Consider the following 24,070-nt stretch of genomic DNA (forward strand, 5'->3'; position numbering starts at 1 on the left):
AATGGAAAAATTTTAATTTGTAGTTTACTAAAATCTTTATACAAGTCTATTATATCAAAATCGATCCTCGTTCAAATCAAAGCGTTATGTTCCACAGATCAAACATCACATACTTTCAAAACAAAACATTATTTTTTAGGTTTGCAATGAAATTGGTGAAGTAGGAATTAGCATTTAATTTCCTATATTTGTATCTTTGAGCCTTTTAATTTCTTATTTTCTAATTTCAGTGCTTACATAAACAATCAGCAATATTACTTTAAGCTAAGCTTGAAAGTATTGTTTTAGGCACATTATGCAGACCTCGATATTTCTAATATATCTTATTGGAGAATGAGTGAAAAATTAACACACAGATACAGTTGTTCAAAGGTAAGGCATGATGTACGGAAAATAAGGATGATACAGATTAAAAAATGCTCAATATGATACAGACAAATCTTGTAGCCATTGTCTCAACATAGAAGAAGTAGAATGTTCCAATGGCTGATAAATATTATGCAACTTTCAAAAGATGGGCTAACGAATGCCAACTGGTATATCTGAAGTACTGACACGAGGAATCTTATAAAAACATGTGATGATTGCATAGTTGTTACACTCCATAAGCAACATGATCTGAACCATAAGAAGTCAAAAAGCACTGGATAACCTACATCTTTGTTCCATTTTCCTGTGAAGGCGTACTGTTCTTCTTTGAAGAATTACCAAATTGGGTTGAAACAGTTCTACCCATGAAACGACCAGCCTGAACAATGCCAGTGCCAACAAATCCAACTCCAGATCCAACGAATGAAACTGCTCCCCCAACACCAGTTCCAACTAATGACACTGCTCCATCAATTGCATCTGCTGTGCTGTTAATGAGACCTGCCTCCTTTAGTTTTTTCTTTTGCTCCAATATTAATTTCTCTTCTTCTAATGCTGCCAGCTGCTCCTCTTTGGTATATTCATGATAATGCACCTGCATTATCAAGGAGTCAGAAAAACAATTGACGTGGGTTTGAGAACAAATTTTCAACTGGCTTATATTTGAACCAATGAAAAACCAATTACATCATTACATTCAGAAACAAATGACTTAGCCTTAGATAATTGTGTATAGAGACAATAGTGATTAATAAAACCCATTAGCACGCCATTTTTTAAGACCATAAAGGAATTGAAATTTGAACTCAGAAGTTTAGTATTTTGGAACATTGGTTTGAATTATGAAAGTGAAATCTCAAAAAATATTTTGCGAATTGTCAATGAAACAACAGACAACACAAAGCCGTTCAAATTTAAAGCAGGGATACATACAGAAACATCAATTTAAAAAGCAGATTAAAATTCCAACAACTACAAAACTCCAAAATCCAAACAAAAATGGAACTGATACATAATAATCTATGGAACAACTAAACTCTAGATGTGTACATTCTTTATTTCCAAGTAAGTTAGTAACCATTGTTGCAATTGACACAACTCTTCCCTGCATGTTTCCAAATAAGTAATATGCAGAGGAAGCTGATACAGGTTCCAATTCCCTCATACTCATAAACAAGTAGACACAAGGCTGGTCAGAACCCTATGACTAGGTGAGGTAACTAGGTCCATAAAAATGGTAAGCATAATGATTAGTAAAGCCAATACAAGAGTGAGTTTTAAGAATTGGTGATTATTGTTAAAGATTGGCTGATCCCAAAATTAATTAGAATGATACGCTGCTACATAGCCTATCGGTTCAATCCCTGCCAAAAAGTAGCTATTATACTATATTAGTGATTTCTGTTCACAGAAGCGCATCTCCACTACAAATTAAACTTCACAAATTTTCTGTTCACTGAAGCCTCAAGAAAACTTAGGTACCTATAAGTGCATGAACTCACACACAAGTCATTTAGTAGCCTGTTTGGGAGGGCAATTCATACCGTTCCAAGTTTCCCCACATCAAGTTGTATAAAGACCTCACCATATGATTTCTTACTGGTTAATACTTACCCCTGTCAGGAGACAGACCATTTTTCAAATCCCCATGCTTAGTTTTTTGCAATTTGGAAAGCATATTCACCATATCAATTTTCTTCCATGCCTTGAGTGATTCCTAGCCGTAGCATATAATCAAATTGCTTGAATATGTATGAAAATCACCCAGTACATGGAGATGCCCAAGTGATATCCAAAGCTACAGCTACAAGATCATTAAATTCTGGAAGCAATTAAATTGAAACCGTCGCTAGGATCTAAATCCTGATACATTTGCAATTACACTTCAATGAGATGAGAGAAATTATAAATAAGTCAACAATATAACCACCTTGATTCCCAATCAATCTAAATAAATTCCAAGCTGCAAAATTTTCTCTGAGTAAGATAAATGGAAAAATATTATAATAGAATACTACTTGACACAGTAATATACTAAATGCAATTCCTAATTTCCTATACACAAAAAGAAATCTACGGAAAGCTGTGCTGTTAAACTATACAACAATGAATAGCATACCTGGGCTTTGTTGATGAAAGCACAACAGAACATGGGAAAATCAGACATCGTAACTTATTCAATTTGAGGTTTCCATAAATATTAGAAAATTTTGTTTTATGCAAGTTGTACCACATCCCTCAGCTTAGAAATTTGTTGTACTAAAGAAAAGGTAAACTACTGTGAAGAATGTTGTGATGAGATTTATGAATGAACAAATCAAGCTTCACAGTATGTTTATGCAAACTAGAAACCTCTCATCATGGAGCTCACTACTGATCTTATCACAACACCCTCGATAACATGTCATATTCATTATCCCCTATCTCAACTTGATAATCCAATTTGTTTCCAAAAGTAGACAAGAAATTTTTTAAATTATACTGATAGGACCTTCTGAACCTAAATTGGCACAAAGTTTGATTTGGACCACAGCCCTGCACACCTGCATGGAGTAAAAAGCAAACCTGACATGACATGTACAGAAACTTTTTGTCACCAGAAACCTTTGCCAGTATAAGTTTGCCAAACACGACAGTTTAGTAGAAATTGAGCAGAGGTTTCAATCATAACTTAATAATCATTGAGTACTCACAAGCCAACAAGGATCGGTGAGTCTCGCCAAAAACTTGGTAGGCAAGTATTTGCTAGTTTGATCTCAAGTTTCTTAGAGTAATCACCAGAAACTAGACAATTTACAGGAAAAAAAATTAAATAAACAAATTAATTTCTTTTTCTTTTCTTTTCAATGTGTTTTTATTTGCAGTGGATTTGATGCCATCATGCTAGGAATGCTCTTTGGAGGGATTCCAACAATATGCATCCTGCTTGTTAAGAACACTTTGGTGACTCCTGCTTTCTCTTGCCCAATCTATTTTATAAACATACCATTTTCCCTGGTTCTCATTTTCAGGATGATAGTGATCTGGAGATGTGGATATCCATCACCCATTGTCTCCTCACATGCATCGCTGCTGGGACAATTCTTTTAATAATTTTACCAGCTATGCTTTCAATAAATTCATTTCTCATGTTTTTAAACAGCATTTTGCATACTAGTTAAATTTATACATATTTTTAATTTCCTCATCTTTTGCCTCGTTTTGCATCCCAGAGTCTGAATCAAAATTGTGGTCTGCTAAACCCAGGGTTTGAAACTACAGTTTGGAAGATCTTGAGCATGTGTTTGAAGTGCCTGCAAATCCAGCCATCCTGGAGAGATGCAAGAGGCAAAAATACCTGCTTTCAGAGACTAGAAAGTCTGTTAGGGACAGCCCAAGGCAGATCTTGCACCAATTTGCTTCACATCCAATAGGAATTTGTCAGAAATCTTAATGCTTTTGAAATTCAATTTAACTTTTTTCTGTTAATTACATCATTTTTCTCTTGATATCCTTTTTTTAAGGAAATAGGACAATATTGACTTGAGATCCAATAGTAAGGTATTATTCTGAAAACCAAATATCCTTCTGAAGAATAGCATGTCTGGTTCCTAGCAAGCACAGCTTCCAACCTAAATTTAAAACTTACTGAATGATGACACTTCGATATACCCACTCCAAAGGCCATACTTCAATCCATGCACACAAAAAATAAGCATACTCATTTTTTGGACTAATTAAAATCCATCTCCTTAGATTTAAAAAGGGTTTTGGGAATTTGCCAGCAAACTAAGTATGAGCATTTCATCCAGCATTCCAATTGACTCGTTAGATTTGTCCTTTGCAACAGTAAGCAGAGTCACAAAAGAACCATATGCTGCAGTTAACATGTTTGACATAAGAGATAGTTACAACTTATCTTCAACCATGCAATTAATCATTGCCAACTAGCCAAGTACATAATGTACAACTGGTTTCTGAGATGCAATTTTATCAGAAAGAATTGGGTTTGGAGCTTATATTTAAATGAAAAGCATAGAAATGATAGGTGGATGACATCCTGTTTCACTTGCATTGTATCCTACAAAAAGTAGCTACGAGAACTAACTTAATTGTTGCTTTTTGCACATGAAATTTAATAAGACCTATAGCAGTATTGAATGGAATTCCATCTTGAATACATTAAAATAGTTGGCTTTTGGCTCCTTTTTTCACAAGAATATGGAGAATCTTTTAGAGGCCGTTAAAAGGTTAAGTTTGAAAGGAATTCATGAATCATTAATTTTTGCAAGTACATATTGCAAAAGTTGCCCTTTAGCTCAATATTTGTATCTGATTGGACTAGACACTTTTGTGTTGAAGTAATAGCATCGGTCTGTATTTTACTAAGCCGACTTAGACAACTAAATTGTCTAATTGGCCTAATCGGCCTTAGACAATTTAGTTACACAGATTAGTTTATATTATGCTTGTGATAAAATAATAATTAAAACATCTTGTAAATGAATCAATTAAGATGTGAATCGATTCTATTATAAAACATGTTAACTAATTCATAATTATAAGACGTGTTGATTAAAGCATAACCGATCTGAGGACAGAGGCGTGATGTTTGTTATACCGACCCTTGGATAGATTATTTCCTGAGCAAAGAATACGATCTGCCTTATACGATCTGCTTTAATAAATCAACCCAACGCTGAAGGTGATGGAGTGAATGAATCATATATATCAAACACGTTTTGCCAATCAACACGACTTGTATCATAAGTCGCCTCTTTATTAATCAGCACGTCCTTTTGTTAAGACTTATCATATTTAATTTAACACGACTTTATCATCATTTGTTAACAAGATCGGGTTAATATGAAGTCGGCATATTAGCGGATATAAGCAAATCGGCATAACTAAATTGGCTAAGGCTGATGAAGGCCAATTAAACAATTCAGTCGGTCCTGAAGGATACAGACCAACGCTATTACATTAACACTCCCTCTTAGCTAGGGAGGAATCCTTCTCAATATCTGAGTCACATAGTGACATCCACCATGGCTACTCCCAGAGGGTGAATAAGCACAAGTGCTAAGTCATGAAGCCTTTCACATGACATCCACCATACCTACTCGCAAAGGGTGGATCCACCATACCTACTCGCAGAGGGTGGAACAAGGGCTGATACCTCAAACTTCTCTCATAGAAGAATGCATAACAAGGGCTAATACCTCAAACTTCTCTCACAGAGAAGAATGCTCAACAAAGGCTGATACCTCAAACTTCTCTCACAGAGAAGAATGCATGACAAGGGCTTGCACCTCAAACTTCTCTCACAGAGAATAATGCATTATAACACATATCAAGTAATCACTAATGCTGAGACTCCCTCTCTCGAAAATGCACAAATTTCACTTTCGCAAGAGGCTTGGTGAAAATGTCGGTCGTTTGTTCCTCAATACAAATAAATCTCAACTGAACAGCATTCCTTTGTACCATATCTCTGATATAGTGGTACTGAATCTCTACATGCTTCATTTTGTCATGAAATACTGGATTGACTGAAAGCTTTACATAGATTTGATTATCACAATGTATGATGGTAGGCTCCAATGACTGACCAAACAATCCTGCAAGGAGCTTACGAAGCCACACTGCTTCGCGAGTTGCTACACATGCTGCAATGTATTCTGCCTCTGCAATGCTCAGAGCTACTGAAGACTGCTTCATGCTACACCAGGAAATCATAGCAGATCCCAAGCTGAAGCAACAACCAAAAGTGCTCTTCCGATCAGCAACACTCCCTGCGCAATCAGAATCAGAATATCCTTCAAGAATCAGGTCCATAATGAAAGAGTATTTCAAGCCATATCCAACTGTGCCACACAAGTATCTCAAGATATGCTTGACTGCAACTAGATGTATCTGTCTAGGTTCACTCATGAACTGACTAAGTGCACTCACTGCATAACAAATATCTGGTCTAGTGTTAACTAGATACATCAGGGACCCAATCAATTGCCTATACATAGTAGGGTCCACAAGATTTGAACTAGCTGCAGTTTCCCTTAAATTCTTCAAGTTAGTTTCCATGGGTGTGGACATGGATTTACAATCAATCATTCCAAATCTCTTCAATATGTCGATGGTGTATTTACCTTGACTTAGGATAATCCCATTTGGCCTTTACCACACCTCCAACCCTAGAAAGAAGTGCATAAGTCCTAAGTCCTTCATCTCAAATTCTAAAGTCAACTCCTTCTTACATCTATTAATGAGATGATCTTCTCCGGTAATAAATAGATCATCAACATAAAGTACCAAGATCAACATATCACCATTGAATACTTTGAAGTAAAGGTTTGGATCAGCATCATTTTTGCAGAAAGCCAAACCCACTAAGTATCTATCAATTCTTTCATACCAAGCCCGAGGAGCCTATTTAAGACCATATAGGGCTTTCTTCAATTTACACACATGACTCTTTCCCATGAATCACGAACCCCTCAAGTTGCTCGATGTAGACTTCTTCAATCATGCCATTGAGAAAAGCAGTCTTTACATCCATCTGATGCAACTTCCATCCTTTAGCTGCTGCAATAGCAATGATGGTTCTAATGGAAGTATAGTGAGCAACAGGGGCAAATGTTTCTTCGTAGTCTATTCCTTCTTGTTGAGAGAAACCACGAGCCACAAATCTAGCTTTGTACTTTTCAATGCTGCCATCAGCTGCATGTTTTATTTTGAACAACCACTTGGAAGATACAACAGACTTCCCTTCTGGTCTAGGCACAATATCCCACACATTGTTCTTGAGAATGGATTGATACTCTTCGTCCATTGCATCTTTCCAAACTTGTTGATTTGAAGCTTCTTCTATACTAGACGGTTCAAATTCAATAAGATTACACATTAATGCAACATAACCAGAGAATCTTTGTGGTCTTTTGCTTTCCCTAAATGTGCCTCTAGGAGCAGCAAACTGTTCTGCTTCCTGCATAGTGTTTCGTGCCCAAAGAGGTCTCTTTCGAGACACAACAATATCCCTAGGCCCATCAGTGGGATCCAAGGGTTCAATTGGATCATTGCTTATATCAGATTCTGTAGACTCCCTCTGAACCTCAGGAGTGTGGTCAACATCCATGTCTTGAGGAGTCTCATCATCTATCTCCATGCATGAGCCTTTTGATTTTCTGAATGCAACATCTTCCTCAAATGTGACATCCCTGCTAACCTCTATTTTCTTTTGACCAGGAATGTAAACACGGTAGGCTTTGGAGGTTTCCCTGTAGCCAACAAATATTCCTCTCTTGCCAGAAGGCTCCAACTTGGTTCTCTTGTCCTTGGGAACATGAACATACACAGGACAACCAAATATTCTCAAGTGACTAATATCAGGCTTGATACCTGAGAAGGCTTCTTTAGGAGTCATATTTTGTAATATCCGATGAGGACATCTATTTTGAACATACACTGTTGTTCTAGAGGCTTCTGCCCATAGAAAAATTTGAAGGTCTTGATCATGAATCATAGCTTTTGCAGCTTCAACTATAGATATGTTCTTCCTTTCAGCAACCCCATTTTGTTGAGGGTTGTAAGGAACACAGAACTCCCTCTTGATCCCTACCTCAATACAGAAATCACGAAAGCTATCCGAGGTGTATTCACCTCCATTATCAGACCTTAGAATTTTAATTTTCTTTCCAGTGATATTTTCTACAAGAGCTTTAAACTCTTTGAACCTACCTAGGACTTCATCGAACTCTTTAGACCTTAAGAAATAAATCCAAGTCTTCCTAGAGTAGTCATCTATAAAAGTTACATAATACAAACATCCACTTAGAGATGGAATTGACATTGGACCACATGAATCTGAATGTACAAGATCTAGTATTTCTTTAGACCTACTTTCACTGCTATGGAAAGGACTTTTAATATTTTTACCCATAGCACAACCTTTACAAGTACCATCATTTACATGAATGAGTTTAGGAATACCTTTTACCATCTTCTCCAAAGACGGAAGAGCCTTGAAGTGAAGATGTCCAAGTCTTTTGTGCCAGAGTTCGCTGGAACTTGCAGAATCATGAATAAGTGCTTGAACTGGGAGAGTGGAGAGTTTGTATAAACTCTCATGTCAATTTCCGATCACACGAGCAGTCTTGATGCTGGAGTTCTTAGGCCAAGCAAGAACTCTTCCTTCAGAAAATGCAATTTGATATCCCTTATCCTCCAAGGCTGAAATGGATACTAGGTTCCTCTTGATCCCTGGTACGAACAATACATCACTTAGGTGTAGAGAAACTCCTGATTCAAGTTTTAGAGATGTAGCACCAATTCCTCTTACAGCATAGCGTGCATCATCCCCAATGATGACTTGGAGATGTGACTCTTTCTCCACTAAATCAGAAAGGTACTCCCAATGACCAGTGATATGTCGAGAGGCTCCACTATCAATTAACCATGTATCATTGTCCGTAGGAACATTGCTTGACAATGCTGATATGAAAAGAAAACCATTGGAGTTATCTCCAACCTCCTTCTGAGATGAGACTTCATTGATGTTTTCTCCTTAATGATTAGGTCTTGTTAAACAATCCTTTGCAAAGTGAACAAACTTGTCACATCTAAAACACTGGATGCGAGATAGATCTTTCTTCCTCTTCTTAGAATCAAGTGCAGAATCTGATTTGAAATCTCTATTCCTTTTGAAGTTGCCCTTCTTCCAATACTTTTGTTTCTTAGTAGATTGAGTGGCGAGAACATGTGTATCTTCATTTTTTGAGAACTCTTGACGATTCCTCTGGCAATCAATCTTGATTCTTCTTGAATACAATCTGCACGAAGTCGATCAGCCTTAGGTAATTTTGACCTTCCACTTATGCTTTGAATAAATTGCTCCCATGAATGAGGCAGACCATTCAAGGCTAGAATAACAAGGTCTTTATCTATCACTTGATCCCCAATTGCACATAGTTGATCTCTCAATTCTGAAATTTTCATGAAGTAGGTGATGATTGAATCTCCTTTTGCCATCTTCATCTGGTGGAGTTGTTGTCTCAAGGCAAGAGCCCTACTTACGTTGTTAATCTCATATAAACCCTCCAAGGTCTTGAACATGTCTCTTGCAGTTGTCATCTTGGAGATGAGAGGCACCAAGTGATCCCTTACGGAGTCGATTAATATCTTCTTTGCCTTGATTGCATTCTTCTTGAATTGCAGTTTCTCCTCATGATCTTCTGGTTCGGATAAATCTTTTTCCTCTATGAATTGAAGATCATTCTCTTCAAGTGCAATGAGCACTCTAAACTTCCATGAGGTGAAGTTAGATGCGCCTTCAAGTCTATCTTCGACTTTAAGTTCGTTCACCATTTTCGAGACTTAGAGATACTGCAAAGGAGAGAGAGGAGAGAATACATGGAAGTGATCCCTTACGGAGTCGATTAATATCTTCTTTGCCTTGATTGCATTCTTCTTGAATTGTAGTTTCTCCTCATGATCTTCCGGTTCGGATAAATCTTTTTCCTCTATGAATTGAAGATCACTCTCTTCAAGTGCAATGAGCACTCTAAACTTCCATGAGGTGAAGTTAGATGCGCCTTCAAGTCTATCTTCGACTTTAAGTTCGTTCACCATTTTCGAGACTTAGAGATACTGCACAGGAGAGAGAGGAGAGAATACATGGAAGTTGTTTAGAATCTGATCACGATCTTCTGTCACCGTGGCTCTAATACCATGTTAAATTTAATGATTAGATTAAATAGATAGAAAATTTCACACAAATACACAAAGTATACCCTACGAAAACCTTCCTCTTGAAGGTGAAAAACCCAGCAAAGAAGTTCCTTATTGTTTTATTTATGCACAAGATGTCTTTACAATGAATTTGATTCACCCCTTGAAGCTAGTATCAACTCAGTTCAACATACAATCTGAAGGAAGTAAATTCGATCTGCAATAAGAATAATCTACTTGCAGTCTATGATGTCACTGATGTGTGTCTCAGGGATCTGTGGAAGATAGAGATATCGTAACTCAAAGAAGACCACGATTTGTATGCTGAAGATGATAGATTATTTCCTAAGCAAAGAATATGATCTGCTTTAATAAATCAACCCAACGCTGAAGGTGATGGAGTGAATGAATCATATATATCAAACACGTTTTGCCAATCAACACGACTTGTATCATAAGTCGCCTCTTTATTAATCAGCACGTCCTTTTGTTAAGACTTTATCATATTTAATTTAACACGACTTTATCATCATTTGTTAACAAGATCGGGTTAATATGAAGTCGGCATATTAGCAGATATAAGCAAATCGGCATAACTAAATTGGCTAAGGCTGATAAAGGCCAATTAGACAATTTAGTCGGTCCTAAAGGATACCGACCAACGCTATTACATTAACACTCCCTCTTAGCTAGGGAGGAATCCTTCTCAATATCTGAGTCACATAGTGACATCCACCATGGCTACTCCCAGAGGCTGAATAAGCACAAGTGCTCAATCATGAAGCCTTTCACATGACATCCACCATACCTACTCGCAGAGGGTGGATCCACCATACCTACTCGCAGAGAGAAAACATTGCAACAAGAAGATGCTGCCATGAGGAGTGAATTTTCATCTCATCTATAAATGTGTATCATAGATATAATGTAATCAATAGAATAGAAGACCATGGGCTATGGGATCTAAACAGACAATTGTGTATGACATCAATACATATGTATGGAAATATAGTTCTGAAAAGTTATTTACTTGTAATTATAATACACATCGTGAGAAAATGGATATAGTTTCTATAGATTAGAGATACTTTTATATCATACCATAAACAATTGATTAATCATTAACATTCATTTTGCTAATGATTCAGCCTTCACTCCTGAGCTGATCCAGCAATCAGTATACGAATTCAACGCAAAGCCTTGGTTATTTGTGGGAATTGTATAAAGTGCAAGGTAAATTAGAGAAAAGCAGCAACCAAGAGTTCTTAGTGATCAGTTTGCTTATAATTTGGCCATAATTCCCAAATTTTCTCCGAGCTTCTGGGATTGGGGGGGGTGGTGCCACAGGGACAGCGTTTTATGGACAGAAAAAATGAATTTGGGAACAGCAGTGGGTCAGCTAATAGGATAAAATTAAAAAAATTGATAGTTTAAGTTTAAAAAACAATGCATTTCATAATTATAACAACACGCGTGATAATATGAGTTGTCACTGGATCAGGAAGCTTGTCCAAAGTTTATCAAAGACATAATAAGTTAATAAGCTCAACTCAGAATTATTTGAAGTCGAACTTGTAATGTTCCTATTTTCGATCACTTCAGCATTTTAGTTAACTCTGGAATTCTTGGTGAGCTCCAACCTTGTCAGAAGGAATGTTTGTTGTTGGTAATGAACTCAATTGGTCTTGAGGGCTCCTATGACACTTTCCAAAATAATTTCTGGCTTCTCGTGTGTTCTCCAAGATTCTAGCAGAATGCGTCTATTTATAGTAAGTCACCCGGTCAACCCCGATTTTCATTATTCATCATTGATATCATTCCAGTATGGTCAGATTTCAATTCTAATACTTTTTGGCAGTTTCCGCAACTCGGGTGAATTATTGAGCTTTAATCAGATTCTTTCACTAAGGTTGCTTAATTTTATAAAATATTAAAAAAGTAACATGGTGTAATAACTCGTTGTAAAGGGAATTAAAAGAAATTAATTACTTTTGGGAACAATAAGGTTTATTTAAATTATAAAGTGCTTTTAAATTGTATTTTCTGGAAAGTTCTAGGGAAGGTTCATAAAAGAGGGCTAAGGGGGCTCGTTTAGGTTCATTCAAAAGTTTGATGCTTGTGGGCAAATTTAATCCAATGGCATGCAAACCCCAATGGATACCTGAAGGATGGAAACCTGAGAGACTGAAGCTGAGGACAAAAATCCTCTATCTTCATCAAAGCAGTTCCATATAAGGTATCGACAGTGTGCTGAAGATTTCAAGCGGGGACTAAAACCCTCATTTCGTTGTGCAGATTGAGAGGCAAATCCAGGCAGGGTACACATTAATGCCGAAAATTTGAAGATTTGATATTTGTGTTGATAGATGATGAGTTCTGCAAATTTCTGAGATTATAGTCATTATCAGTCTTAACGCCAGGAGTTTGAGGGTTTTAAGTATGTTTTTGGACTAGGTGAAAGGGAAAACTCAGTGATGGGCAAAAGTTGCAAAATATTGTGTCTTTCTTTGGCCACCATACCCTTGGCAAGCTAGGGGTGACTTAACAAGCAAGCTGTGAATGATTCTACATTTGTTTCAGTACATTTTATTGTATTTGAAGGGTTGCAACAGAGGTGTTTAGCCTTGTAGCAGTCATATGCCTTATCTTAGAACAGTATTGTGATAGTTTCATCTTTTTATTAGCTAGTCGAGTCTCCCAGATGCAGCAAACAGGCATAGGAAGCTAGGGGACTGCCCTGAAAGTGTTCTGAATCTGATCATCATTCAAAATCAGGTTTGTTGTAGATGAAGCGAATCAGGGTTATTTATGAGGACTAAGTTGTTGTTTGTCAATTCTGATCTGTGGTGTTGAGTTGTGGAATGTTTTCTTCAAGCTTGCTGCTATAATGTAACTAATTGTTGAACTTGTTTTCATCAAACTTGTTCAGTCATTAAGCTTACAAATTAAAGGTCGGGGTTTAAACTATTCAATTTTTGTAAGCTGCCTTTTTGAGGAGCAATATATCCATTATCTTTAAGTTTTTCATACAGCAGAATGATATATAAAGTCTGAATGTTATTTGTGAATCAATTCATTGCATCTTTACTGAATGAGAATCAAGCATTGTTAGTATTATATGAAAACTCGCAATCAGCAATACACCAAAGACAAACGAAACTTTATCTTGGCATGCACAAAAACTGTTTGTCATAATGTCCATTGGGAAGAGTGCAAAAAACATTTAGGGGAATCGGAGCAGAACCTACCAACCTGTGGTGTTGAGGGTTTATTGCAGTAGCATGAATCAGATTTTGGTGGTGTTAAGCTTCAAAGAATTGACCTTCATAGTGTTGACTATGGCATCATTAAGAGATGATGAGTTGGTTAAAAAAAAGTTCAATATAGGAGACAAACTAACACCTATCTCAACTAAAGGATTTACTCCTCAGCACTCTAAAGGAAGCAGAGGATTGTTTGAACATGGTGGATCAGTCACCATCTAGGTAATACAAGTAGCCATGATTCCTACAATGATTTCTTAGGGTAAGCAGAGATTGTTGAGAAACAAAGATAATGAGGTGAAATTGGTTTCTACTTCTTGTTTATGCGAAATTTTGAGAATTACAGCTCCTGAAGCTCCATACCAAAATTAGAAAATGAAAGAGATATTTAAACTGTTAGTGGATAGTTTCGAAAGCTTGGATGATGTATCAGGTTCTAATTTTAATAGGAGAGTTACCATACTTGAAACATTGGATACAGAATGGCCCAAGAAACGAAAAATGACATAAAATTCAACCTTTTTTCAACCAAAAAAAACCAAAAAAAAATGCCCCCAGCCTTAACCATACAGCCATACGACTTGACAAGAGGCGTCAGTCACAAAAATAAAAAATTTAAAAAAAATTTAAAAATGTATTCAGTGGCCTTGTCAAATTTACTTGCTGAGAAAATTTTTATTTAAAACTCAAAAAAATTGTATAATATTTAGTGGGGGCCGGTGGGGTCCACAAATCCACCTGTCACTTGTAGGTTTGACCTACGACAACATTTGTCTTCTCGGCCTATGTCAACACGTACGGTGTCAGACTGACCCTAGCCCTATGCCCACTGTGGAATGGTACCATCGTGTCAGTAGATTATTTTTCTAGCATTATGAGGATAGAATACATTATTTGTGCTCATAGAATGTTCACACCATAGTTGAGCCATTGAGAAAATCATTTAATAATGTAAAATGCAGTTATTTTACCGGAATCATGGGTTTGGGTCTCGGTACAGGTTCGGGTTTGGGTTCAGTTCGGGTTCGGCCCTAGGTTTGCCTTGGGTTCAAACCTAATGCCCAAGCCAAATCCTAGACAAAACCAAGTGAACGTGAGCGTTTCCGGCACCGTGGACATCCAAAAAAGGGCCCCACAAGTCAAAAAAAACATTTAACAATTGAAAATGCTCCCCCAACCCTAGTTTTGCCCTACCTTTCCTTCTTTTTGTCATTTCACCTCATTTTTCAATAAAAAACTTGCATTCTCACCATTACTATTCTCCTAGCTGGTTTTGAAGGTTGCTGATTTAGATGCTACAGTTGCACAGCTTGCCCAAGTCTCTATAGATATGTATGTGTGTGTGTATGAAGTTTGAACGTACCCATACCCATACCCAAGGAAAAGAAATTAAGCAGCAAATAAGCAATTGTTTAATAATTGCAGTGGTAATTAATTATTTGCACGAGTAAGTATGTTTGCTCATTTAATATATGTTATAACAGAGAGTTTTGAATGCCTTTATAAACAAGCTTCCTATTCATTATAAGCATGTCATTGAAAAGATTGATCCAGTATTCTGCCATACATTTTCAAGAAGAGAAAAGAGACGAAGGGATGTTTATTCTTATCTGCCCCTTGGACAAGGGAGGTCATGGCTATATATTCAGTTATTAAGATGTTATAATGGAAGCATTTGAGTATCATGCAATATCTTCATGTGTTCTTGTTGTTTGCATTGATATGGTTGTGTGTGTGATCTAAATGATAGGACAAGCATTGGATTTTCAAATCCTTGTGCACTTCAAGTAAGACAGCCCTTAGGGGTTCGCTGCTGTAGGCAGCTGGTATACAAGTTAAGCAATGTGTGACTAGAGAGTTGTAGTGCACAAAGGAAGGAAAGCTAGTAAACAGGTACCATATTCTAAGAGAGATTGTGAAGGGCAAGTGGATATGCAAATCAAGTTCACTTCAAATATCTCTACTACAAGGTACAAGGTTAAACTAATGGCAAAAGAAGTTCTCAAAACAGGGGTATCGCCAAACTAGAGTTTGTCTGAACTGTACTTTCTCTTTTAAAAATAGAGTTTGTGTGAATTATATTTTCTTTTCCAACCATACTATTGAGACTTGGTGAGTCTTGGCAATGACTTGTGGATCCAAGTCTAAGTCAAGCTCAGCAAGTCTGCAGCCTCCATTAACAAATTCCGTGAAGTTTGACAGTAGAAACTAACAAATCTATCAGAACTCACAAGTTTTTGAAACTCGTGAGTCTCATTTATCAAACTTGATCAAATCTTTTAAAAATTAGAAAATCAACTTGCAATTTAAACTAAAAAAACCATTAAAACATTTCTTATATATTTATATATTTTCGATTGCCAAGTTTTGGTGTTAAATCCAAGGCCAAGTCAAAAAATGGCTTGTCAAGTCCAAGTCTCAACACTATGCTTGCAACCAAAATTGGTTGGAAGGTGCAAGAGATGAATATGAAGAGTGCATTTCTCAATGGTGACCTTCTAGAGGATATCTAAATGAAAGAATAACAGGAATTTGTTCATCATAGCGATTTTAAGTTAGTCTCGCTGTTTTGATCGTCATTCTACGGGGTGAAGCAAACTCCCCAAGCATAGTATGAAAGAGATTGATTATCATACAGAGTCAACAAATGCAATCATGATATATATGTTAAGAATGCAAATGTTCCTATCTTGATTGTGGTTCTCTATATTGATTATTTGATCATAGTGGATAGTAATTCTTTGACACAGAATCTTAAATTTAAATTGAAGACATTTGGGATGATGAATCTTGGCTTACTGCACAATTTCCTTGGTATTCAAGATTGCAATTGGATGAGGATAATTTTCATTTCAAAGCCTAAGTATGCACTTGTTTTGTTCAAGAAATTCAACATGGCAATGTACAAATCAGCCTCTACCTCATACCAAAAAAGTATTAAGTCAACAGCTAAATGTTATATACCATGAGTCGATGCTACTTTGTACAGGCAACTTGTGGTAAAGTCTATTATACTTGATTAAATCTTTCCTTTGCAGATAATCTTGCATGCAGATTTATACACAATACTAAGCAGTCATTGGGAGGCAGCCAAGAGGAAATTGAGGTAAATTAAGGGTAATACTCAGATAGGTATCCTGCACTTTATAATTGGTGATAAGTGTTTAGTGGGCAATGCTGATGCACATTAGGTATACTTAATTAGATCTTTCCTTTGCAGATGGTCTCATGCAGATTTAAACAAAAGCACAAAGTAGTCATTGGGAAGAAGCCAAGAAGAGACTGAGGTACATTCAGAGTACTACTCCAGAGTGTGTTAAGTATTTAGTAGGTTATGCTCATTGTCTGCCACTGAGGTAAAAAATAGAGCAGTGAATGCAATACAGGAAGTGGCTTTGGACCATGAATTGTTAGGGAAGCTTAGTATTTCATGCAAATAGTAAGTATTATTTTCTACAAAAATTAGAGCTCTTTTCATGTTGCTCATGATCCAGTTGCGCATTCTATGATGAAGCATATTAAAGTTCATCAGAATTTCAGATTTGTGCAGATTGATGACCAGATTTTAAAAATCTTCACAAAGCTCCTTGTCACGCACATTGTAGGAGCTAATGAATCTTTGGGGAGCTGCTGTGGGGAGGAGGGGTGTTGAGGGAGCCAGAGTCAGAGGGTGGTAAGCCCTTCTTCCTGGAAGGCTTGGTATGTTAATAACACCTTCATTTGGCCCTCTGAGTTGTGTTTTACGAATGTTGTTATAGTGTAAAATCCACTTGAATTACCTATGCATAACTTAAGCATCCATATTCACATTTTGTATTGTGATTCCATTTAGTATATTCTTTTGGTGTCTCTTAAAATCTCGACAAATTTGTGCTCTTTCTCTTGCTTGGGTGTTTATATTTTTTGAACTTTTCCCGTTATGGACCACTATCAGTAATCTCATAAACAAGTGGATTTTTTAATTTTGATTCCAATATGTAAAAGAGAAACAAGTGGATACACAATGAGGCAACCAACTTGTATTTTAAAATATCCTTTTTATATTTTCAATTAGACATACTCAGATAGATAACCAGCTCCAGAAAAATTTGCAATTTCAGAACTTCTCAAATAGATTAACATCTTTAACTCAGAATTACAAATGATATCAATAGTGTTGCAGAAATTTCCATTCAAAGATGCATTTCCAATCTGTTCAGACATTAAAGAAAACTTATTACAAATTGCAAATGACTGTTCACAGACTCAATACATAAGCTAACAGCAATTCCAGATGAATCAATTGAGAATACTTACAGATTCTCGTTCCTATCAAATTGGGTGCTGCCTGCAATCCCACCCCCAGATATCAACTTCACTTCAGAGGTGTTTGATTAGAGACACGGCGCCTTAGAAATGGTGCATCAGCATCTGTATTCAAATTCAGTTTAAACCTATCCATCCATCTCTGTGACAGTTCCGCTTGAGGACCCTTCTCACTGAGTTGCACAGTCCCACAAACTATTCCTTGATGCGCTTAACCTATACTTTCCTACGTCAAGGACAAAAGAACCACGTCCTACTCCAGCTACGGTTTGTCACTTGAATCCAGGTTCGTTCCCCTTATCTCCTTGGGACAGCTCCCGTTCCAATACTCAGGTTTGTGTCTAAGTGATTAATGCTAGGTTATGGCAAAAGGTTCGATAAAGAGTGATCATGCAAGATTGGCGTCCTGCCTGATCCGAACTCCTGTGTTGGCATCCATGGACTCAACTGCATTCGTTTAATGTAAACTGGTGTAAAAATATTCCATGAACTTCCTTGCAACAACACCCGAATATATACAAGTTCCTTCTAATGTCGGTCTAGGGGCATCCTGCCTGATCCGAACTCCTGTGTTGGCATCCATGGACTCAACTGCATTCGTTTAATGTAAACTGGTGTAAAAATATTCCATGAACTTCCTTGCAACAACACCCGAATATATACAAGTTCCTTCTAATGTCGGTCTAGGAATAACCACCCCAATGTCGGCTTGACAGGTAAACGACATAACAAATTATTTAATAATTTTATTTACTTATTTAAAACTTTATTCAATTATTAAAAACAAACACCAGAGAGCAAAAGAGCCGACCCCATTCTTAATCAGGGACATCACAATCCACCCATCCTAGATGTTGCTTGTCCTCGAGCAACTTCAAACTTGGATGTCTATCTTCCACACTTTCCCATGCTGCATCTTCAGTATCCTCATCGAAGATTACCTGTATATAGTGTATTTATCCCTTTCCCAAACACATATGACTAGGTTGCCATGATTCCCTGCATGTCAAAAATAGCTTTTTCCTTCGCAATTCATTCTTAGATACCTCCATTTGGCTTGGCTTAGTAGGTAGTGTGGTCTTCTGGAAAGATTTCTTTGATTGCATAAGAGATTTCTTAGTAGGTAGTGTGCTCTTCTGAAAAGATTTAGTTGATTGATCTCCCTAATAAATTCTTGGGGATTTGTCTCTTCCCTATCACCCATTGCCTTCTTCTTTTCCCTTTGCATGTATCTATGATCCCTGTCATTCATCAATACACAGGCTGGTAGAATGCCAAGCTCTGATACCACCGAAATATCCTCCTTAAATTTTCAATTAGAAATACTGAGATAAATAACCAGTTACGAAAACATTTGCAATTCCAAAACTTCTCAAATAGATTAACATCTTCAACTCAAAATTACAAATGACATTTTTTTGTAGTAATGTTCGCAGGCAGACATTACCATTCAGAGATGTGTTTCCAATCTGTTCAAACTTTAAACAAAACTTATTACAAATTGCAAATGACTGTTCACAGATTTAATACATAAGCTAACAGGAATTCCAGATGAATCAATTGTGAACACTTACAGATTCCCATTCCTATCACATTGGGTGCTGCCTGCAATCCACCCCCAGATATTGACTTTACTTCAGAGGTGTTCAATTATATACACAACGCCTTAGAAATGATGCATCAACATTTGTACTCAAATTCATTCTGAACCTATCTATCAATCTCCATGATAGTTCCACGTGAGGACCCTTCTTGCTGAGTTGGCATAGTCCCATGAACTCTTCCTTGATGCGCTTAACCTATACTACTATGTTGAAGACAAAAGAATTGTGTCCCACTCCAGCTATGGTTTGTCACTTGAAACCAGGTTTGATCTCCTTATCTCCTTATGATGGCTCCAATTCCAATACTTAGGTTTGCATCTAAGTGATTAATGCTAGGTAATGGCAAAAGCTTCGATAAAGATTGATCATGCAAGATTGGCATCCTACCTGATCCGAACTCCTGGGTTGGCATCCAACAACTCAACTGCATTCATTTAATACAAATTGGTGTAAAAATCTTCCATACCCTTCCTTGCAACAACCCCTAAATATATACAAGTTCCCTTGAATGTCGATACAGGAATAACCGCCCCAATGGCAGCTTGATAGGAAAACGACATAACAAATTATTTAATAATTTTATTTATTTGTTTAATACTTTATTGTGATTCATAGTTCCTAGACTCGCCAGGACTCAGCAAGTCCCAAGCCGGGTGACCCTGGGCGAGTCCCAGGGGCCTGGACTTGAAATCGTCCGAGTCTTGGGCGAGTCTTGGTGACTCTAGGAACTCACACTCAGTTCGGACCCAACAAGTCCTTATGTCTGGACTCGGCCAGACTTGAATTTTTTTTTTTAAATCTCAAAAAATGACAAAAAGGGAATTTTTTGATGTTTTGTCCTATAAAAAAAACTCGGGAGCATAGCCCCTAAACCCCCACTTCCGGCCCGTGTGGATCACTGAGGCTATGGATCATGTCTTTAGTGACAACGACCTTGATTGGGTTGACCAAGCAAATAGAGAGGCTAAAGTTGTAGCCATGGCAGAGGAGGAGGTTAGAGCACGAGTAGACACGGGCACAACTAATGTTGGTGAGGGTGCCTTGGAATCATGGGTGGAGACTATGGCTGCCAAATCATCTAGGACCTACCTTAGATGCCTTCGTAGGAGGAATGCAGGCTCCTTTAAGCCATAGACTTGTAGTTATTGCTTTGATATTTGTGTGGAACATTTGATGTCATGGATTTTATATTCCATGAGTTTTGTATACATTTGACAATATTTATATATCTAAGTTTTATATTTGCTACAATTTGCATTTACACTTATGTGATCGATGTATACTTGTGTATGTGATCAAATTAGCTTCTATTTGATGATGTTATTGTGCCTTTAAAGTTTATTAAATAAAAGGGTGCATGAAACAAGTTTTAAATCCTTAAAAATCTCTAAATTTCTTGGGTTTTTCACTTTGTCGAGTCCTGCCGAGTCTTCGCCGAGTTTTTTTGCCAAGTCAAGAGTCCCGAGTTGAGTCACCCTTGCTGAGTCCGTGCCGAGTCCAAGTCTTGTTTCTATGCTTTATTCAATTATTAAAAACAAACACTAGAGAGCAAAAGAGCCGACCCTATTCCTAATCAGGGACATCACATATTTCCTAGGCCTAGAAGTGTTATAACACTCACAAAATATTTCTATATACTTTGAGAATATGTTTCCACAATATTCCAAACAGTAATAAACAAAATCTGTGACAAAAATCATAACTATCCTTTTCTCAATAAACTTTCTTCAATAAATTTTCTATTTGTTTCAAATTCTCTCTTTGTATAGAAAATCCACATGAAGATACCATTGTATCAATCAAGTCCGATATGTATAGAAAACCATCAATCCACTCCTTGGCAAGATCAAAGATAAAGATGTCCCAATGAAATTGCAATCATGGAAAAATGTCACATTTATTAATTTGATAACTTCAAGGTCCTATCTATCAATTCTCCATTCACTAGAAATGGTTTTGGGAAAATACGATAAATATCAACCCTGCTTCAAGCATATGGTACCATCAGATGATTCAGATCCACATTGTCTGCCTATTTATGTCTTTATGCATTAGCAAAAAAAAAAAAAAGAATGGTGCAGCACTGACCTTGATAGTAATTGTTCCTCTATCCTTTTTGTCTTTGATCTTATTAGTGTCAAGAGATGGCAAGAGTTTCAAGTTAACCTCCTTTGACTTCTCAGGTTCCAATTCAAGCAAAGGATATTTAACAATACCTAGGCTCTTATCTTGACCAATATCCTTATCAAGCACCTGCAAAGTCAATTCAAATGTTTCAATAACTGCCTGATGCTTTAACATTATCCTGGATTATTGAAAACAGTTGGCACTCAGTAGTTAAGCTGTCTAGTATCTAACAGATCTAGGTAGCAAGAACTCTAGAGTCTAAGACTTTAAGGCACTGAAAGGCTATAAAACATCACATCTAGCAAATTATTGAGAGAAATTGGCAGTTGTTAGATGTATTCAAGATTCAATAAAACAGTAGAATACAATAATAATGCAATGAAATGATACCGATTTATCAAGTGCAATATCAATTTAGATATATATAGAAAAAATAGAAAAATTGAATGTCTCTATATAACCTGAGAGAGAGAAAGAGAGAGAAAACCTCAAGAATAAGGTATTGAGTCTCTTTGTCTTCAATATCTAGAGCAAAGGTTTCATTCCACTCAGGATTGAGATTGTTATCAATCACTTTTGTCTTCACTTTAAAGAGAATCCGGACATGTAAGATGACATAAGGATCAGATTTTCCAATCATCTCCATGTTTTTCAATGAATTGGCTCTTACTACTGTCACATTAAGCCGGCCTTGTGGTTTAAGCTCAAGTTCACTGCATAATTCCAAAACAAGCCAGACAATCATTTTCAAACTAATAACATTCACAGAAAAAAATTCAACTGCTTTAACTGCAGAAAGTGTTCAAGGACATAACATTAACCACAGTCATTTACAACAAGTGCTAAACCATTATTTTAGTTAAGTGCCCAAAAAAGAAAGTGATGCGAATCACCATATTTTCTAAAACATGGATCTTGGAGCATAAGTTATATTTTAGTAGCAAAGAATTATATTATTTAAAAAGGACATCATGTACATTATTGTATTTCTACTTGCTACATAAAAGCAGTTTGATTCCTACCCTATAGCAGTGTTCCAAGCAAATTTTCAGTTAATTGGGTGCAGTACACAAGTTGCATTGTTAGTTCTATCCTAGTCACTGTGCATGACCATTTTGATTTCCATCCTCACAAAAATATTTTTGAAACTGCTTTCTCCTTGAAACAATTTTCATCCTTTATAGAATGCAACCTGCAATATATATCATTTTAAACTGCTCTAACTGCATTGCCATTTTGACTTTCACTCTTGAAAACTTTCTTAATTTAATCTATCCTTTAAAACTGTAACTGACAAGTTGTGCCATAAATTACCTTCTTTCTTTGTGATTCGGTAGAGGTGTAGATTTACAGTAATGCCTCTGACATGTGGCTAAAAAGTGATTCGAAAATAGAATATCAGATTTCATTCATAAATTGTTCAGTTAGAAACCATAGATGGCTTAGGCATGTCTCCCTACGAAAGAAGCAATTGCAATACAAGTATATGACGGTCTAAAAAGATTGAATCTATCCCTATGCCTAAGGATTGAAAGAAATCTTTTCCACGTCTTTGATGTACAAAGGCAAGTCCTCAGTGTCCATGTCCACATAAAAAAGATAAGGAATACAATATCTTTATTAGCTTTATTAAACAACCATAAAAATTTCTTACGATCTGCAGCTTTAAATAAGCTGGCCATGGAATAACAAACCCACTATTCCTGGAACATATATCAAAACTTGAGAAATAGCAAAACAGATGTAGATGAACAACCTACTTAAATTAGCTTTCATCCAAACAACCAAAGGTAATATATTGTATAATTCATCTAATACCCCCTTAATGACTAAGCCAAAGACAATCCTATGTTATATGTAAATTTCACAGTTTTCTATCTGTAAAGGAGTTTGATTGTCACATCAACAATATGCTCCTTTGTAGGACAATAGTAAAGATGAACATCTTCATTATGAACCAACAGTCAAATGTACCGATAATGAACTTCAATATGCTTTGTTCTCACACGATAAACAAAATCCTTCAGAAACTTGACCACACTTCGAACATTACAAAATAGTGAGGTCAATATTATTTCATTGAGTTGAAGATCAAACAATATCCTCTAAATCCATGATGCCTCACAACCTGTACTGAAAGATGCCTCATATTCTATTTCAATGGAATATAATACAACTATATATTGCAGCTCGCTCTGCAGATAAATTCTTCTGGATCTGATCCAGGTCCTAGAACGGTACCTAATGAAGAGACACACTTGGCAGACCAAGTATGCTATGGTGGAAGTGTAAATATGATTATCATAGGCCAAGAACCATATTAGAGTGTGGATGGCTAGGGATAGAAAAATAACATAAAACGTTAGACACTTAATGAGAATTGTATTGAAAGATTTTATTATGTAATAATAATGTACATGATTGGAGAGGTCGGATATATGGAATGCCCAAGCTGTCTTATTGTCTACACTAAGCTAGCTCAATCACTAACATGTTAGTTCCTTTATTTCTATTTAAAGAATGGTATTATATAGTATTAATTATGAGGAGGGTGAAGCAATGCAAATATTGACTTTATCAATAAGATTCCACTGTGTGGTCTACCGGGAATAGCATTGCCAACATCTATACAAAACAAATGTCAGAATTCAGGATAGACACCATCAAATGTATGTAGTAAGATTTGAGAGGGGTTAT

The 24,070-nt window shown here is 36.5% G+C and overlaps 1 protein-coding gene across 1 annotated transcript in view; it reads right to left on the reverse strand.

Annotated features, from left to right (window-relative positions):
• Positions 1-385: 385 nt before the first annotated feature.
• LOC131066475 (calcium-dependent lipid-binding protein) overlaps positions 386-24,070 on the reverse strand; it is a 154,748-nt gene continuing 131,063 nt past the window's right edge. Inside the window, exons 9-11 of the mRNA XM_058001244.2 lie at positions 21,861-22,086; positions 21,335-21,499; positions 386-964 (exon numbers count right to left, since the gene is read on the reverse strand). Of these exons, the coding sequence (XP_057857227.1) occupies positions 653-964; positions 21,335-21,499; positions 21,861-22,086 (703 nt within the window). The 3' untranslated portion in view covers positions 386-652. The remainder of the gene's footprint in view (positions 965-21,334; positions 21,500-21,860; positions 22,087-24,070) is intronic.

The sequence above is a fragment of the Cryptomeria japonica genome, chromosome 11 (assembly GCF_030272615.1).
Source record: "Cryptomeria japonica chromosome 11, Sugi_1.0, whole genome shotgun sequence".
Classification (NCBI taxonomy): Eukaryota; Viridiplantae; Streptophyta; class Pinopsida; order Cupressales; family Cupressaceae; genus Cryptomeria; species Cryptomeria japonica.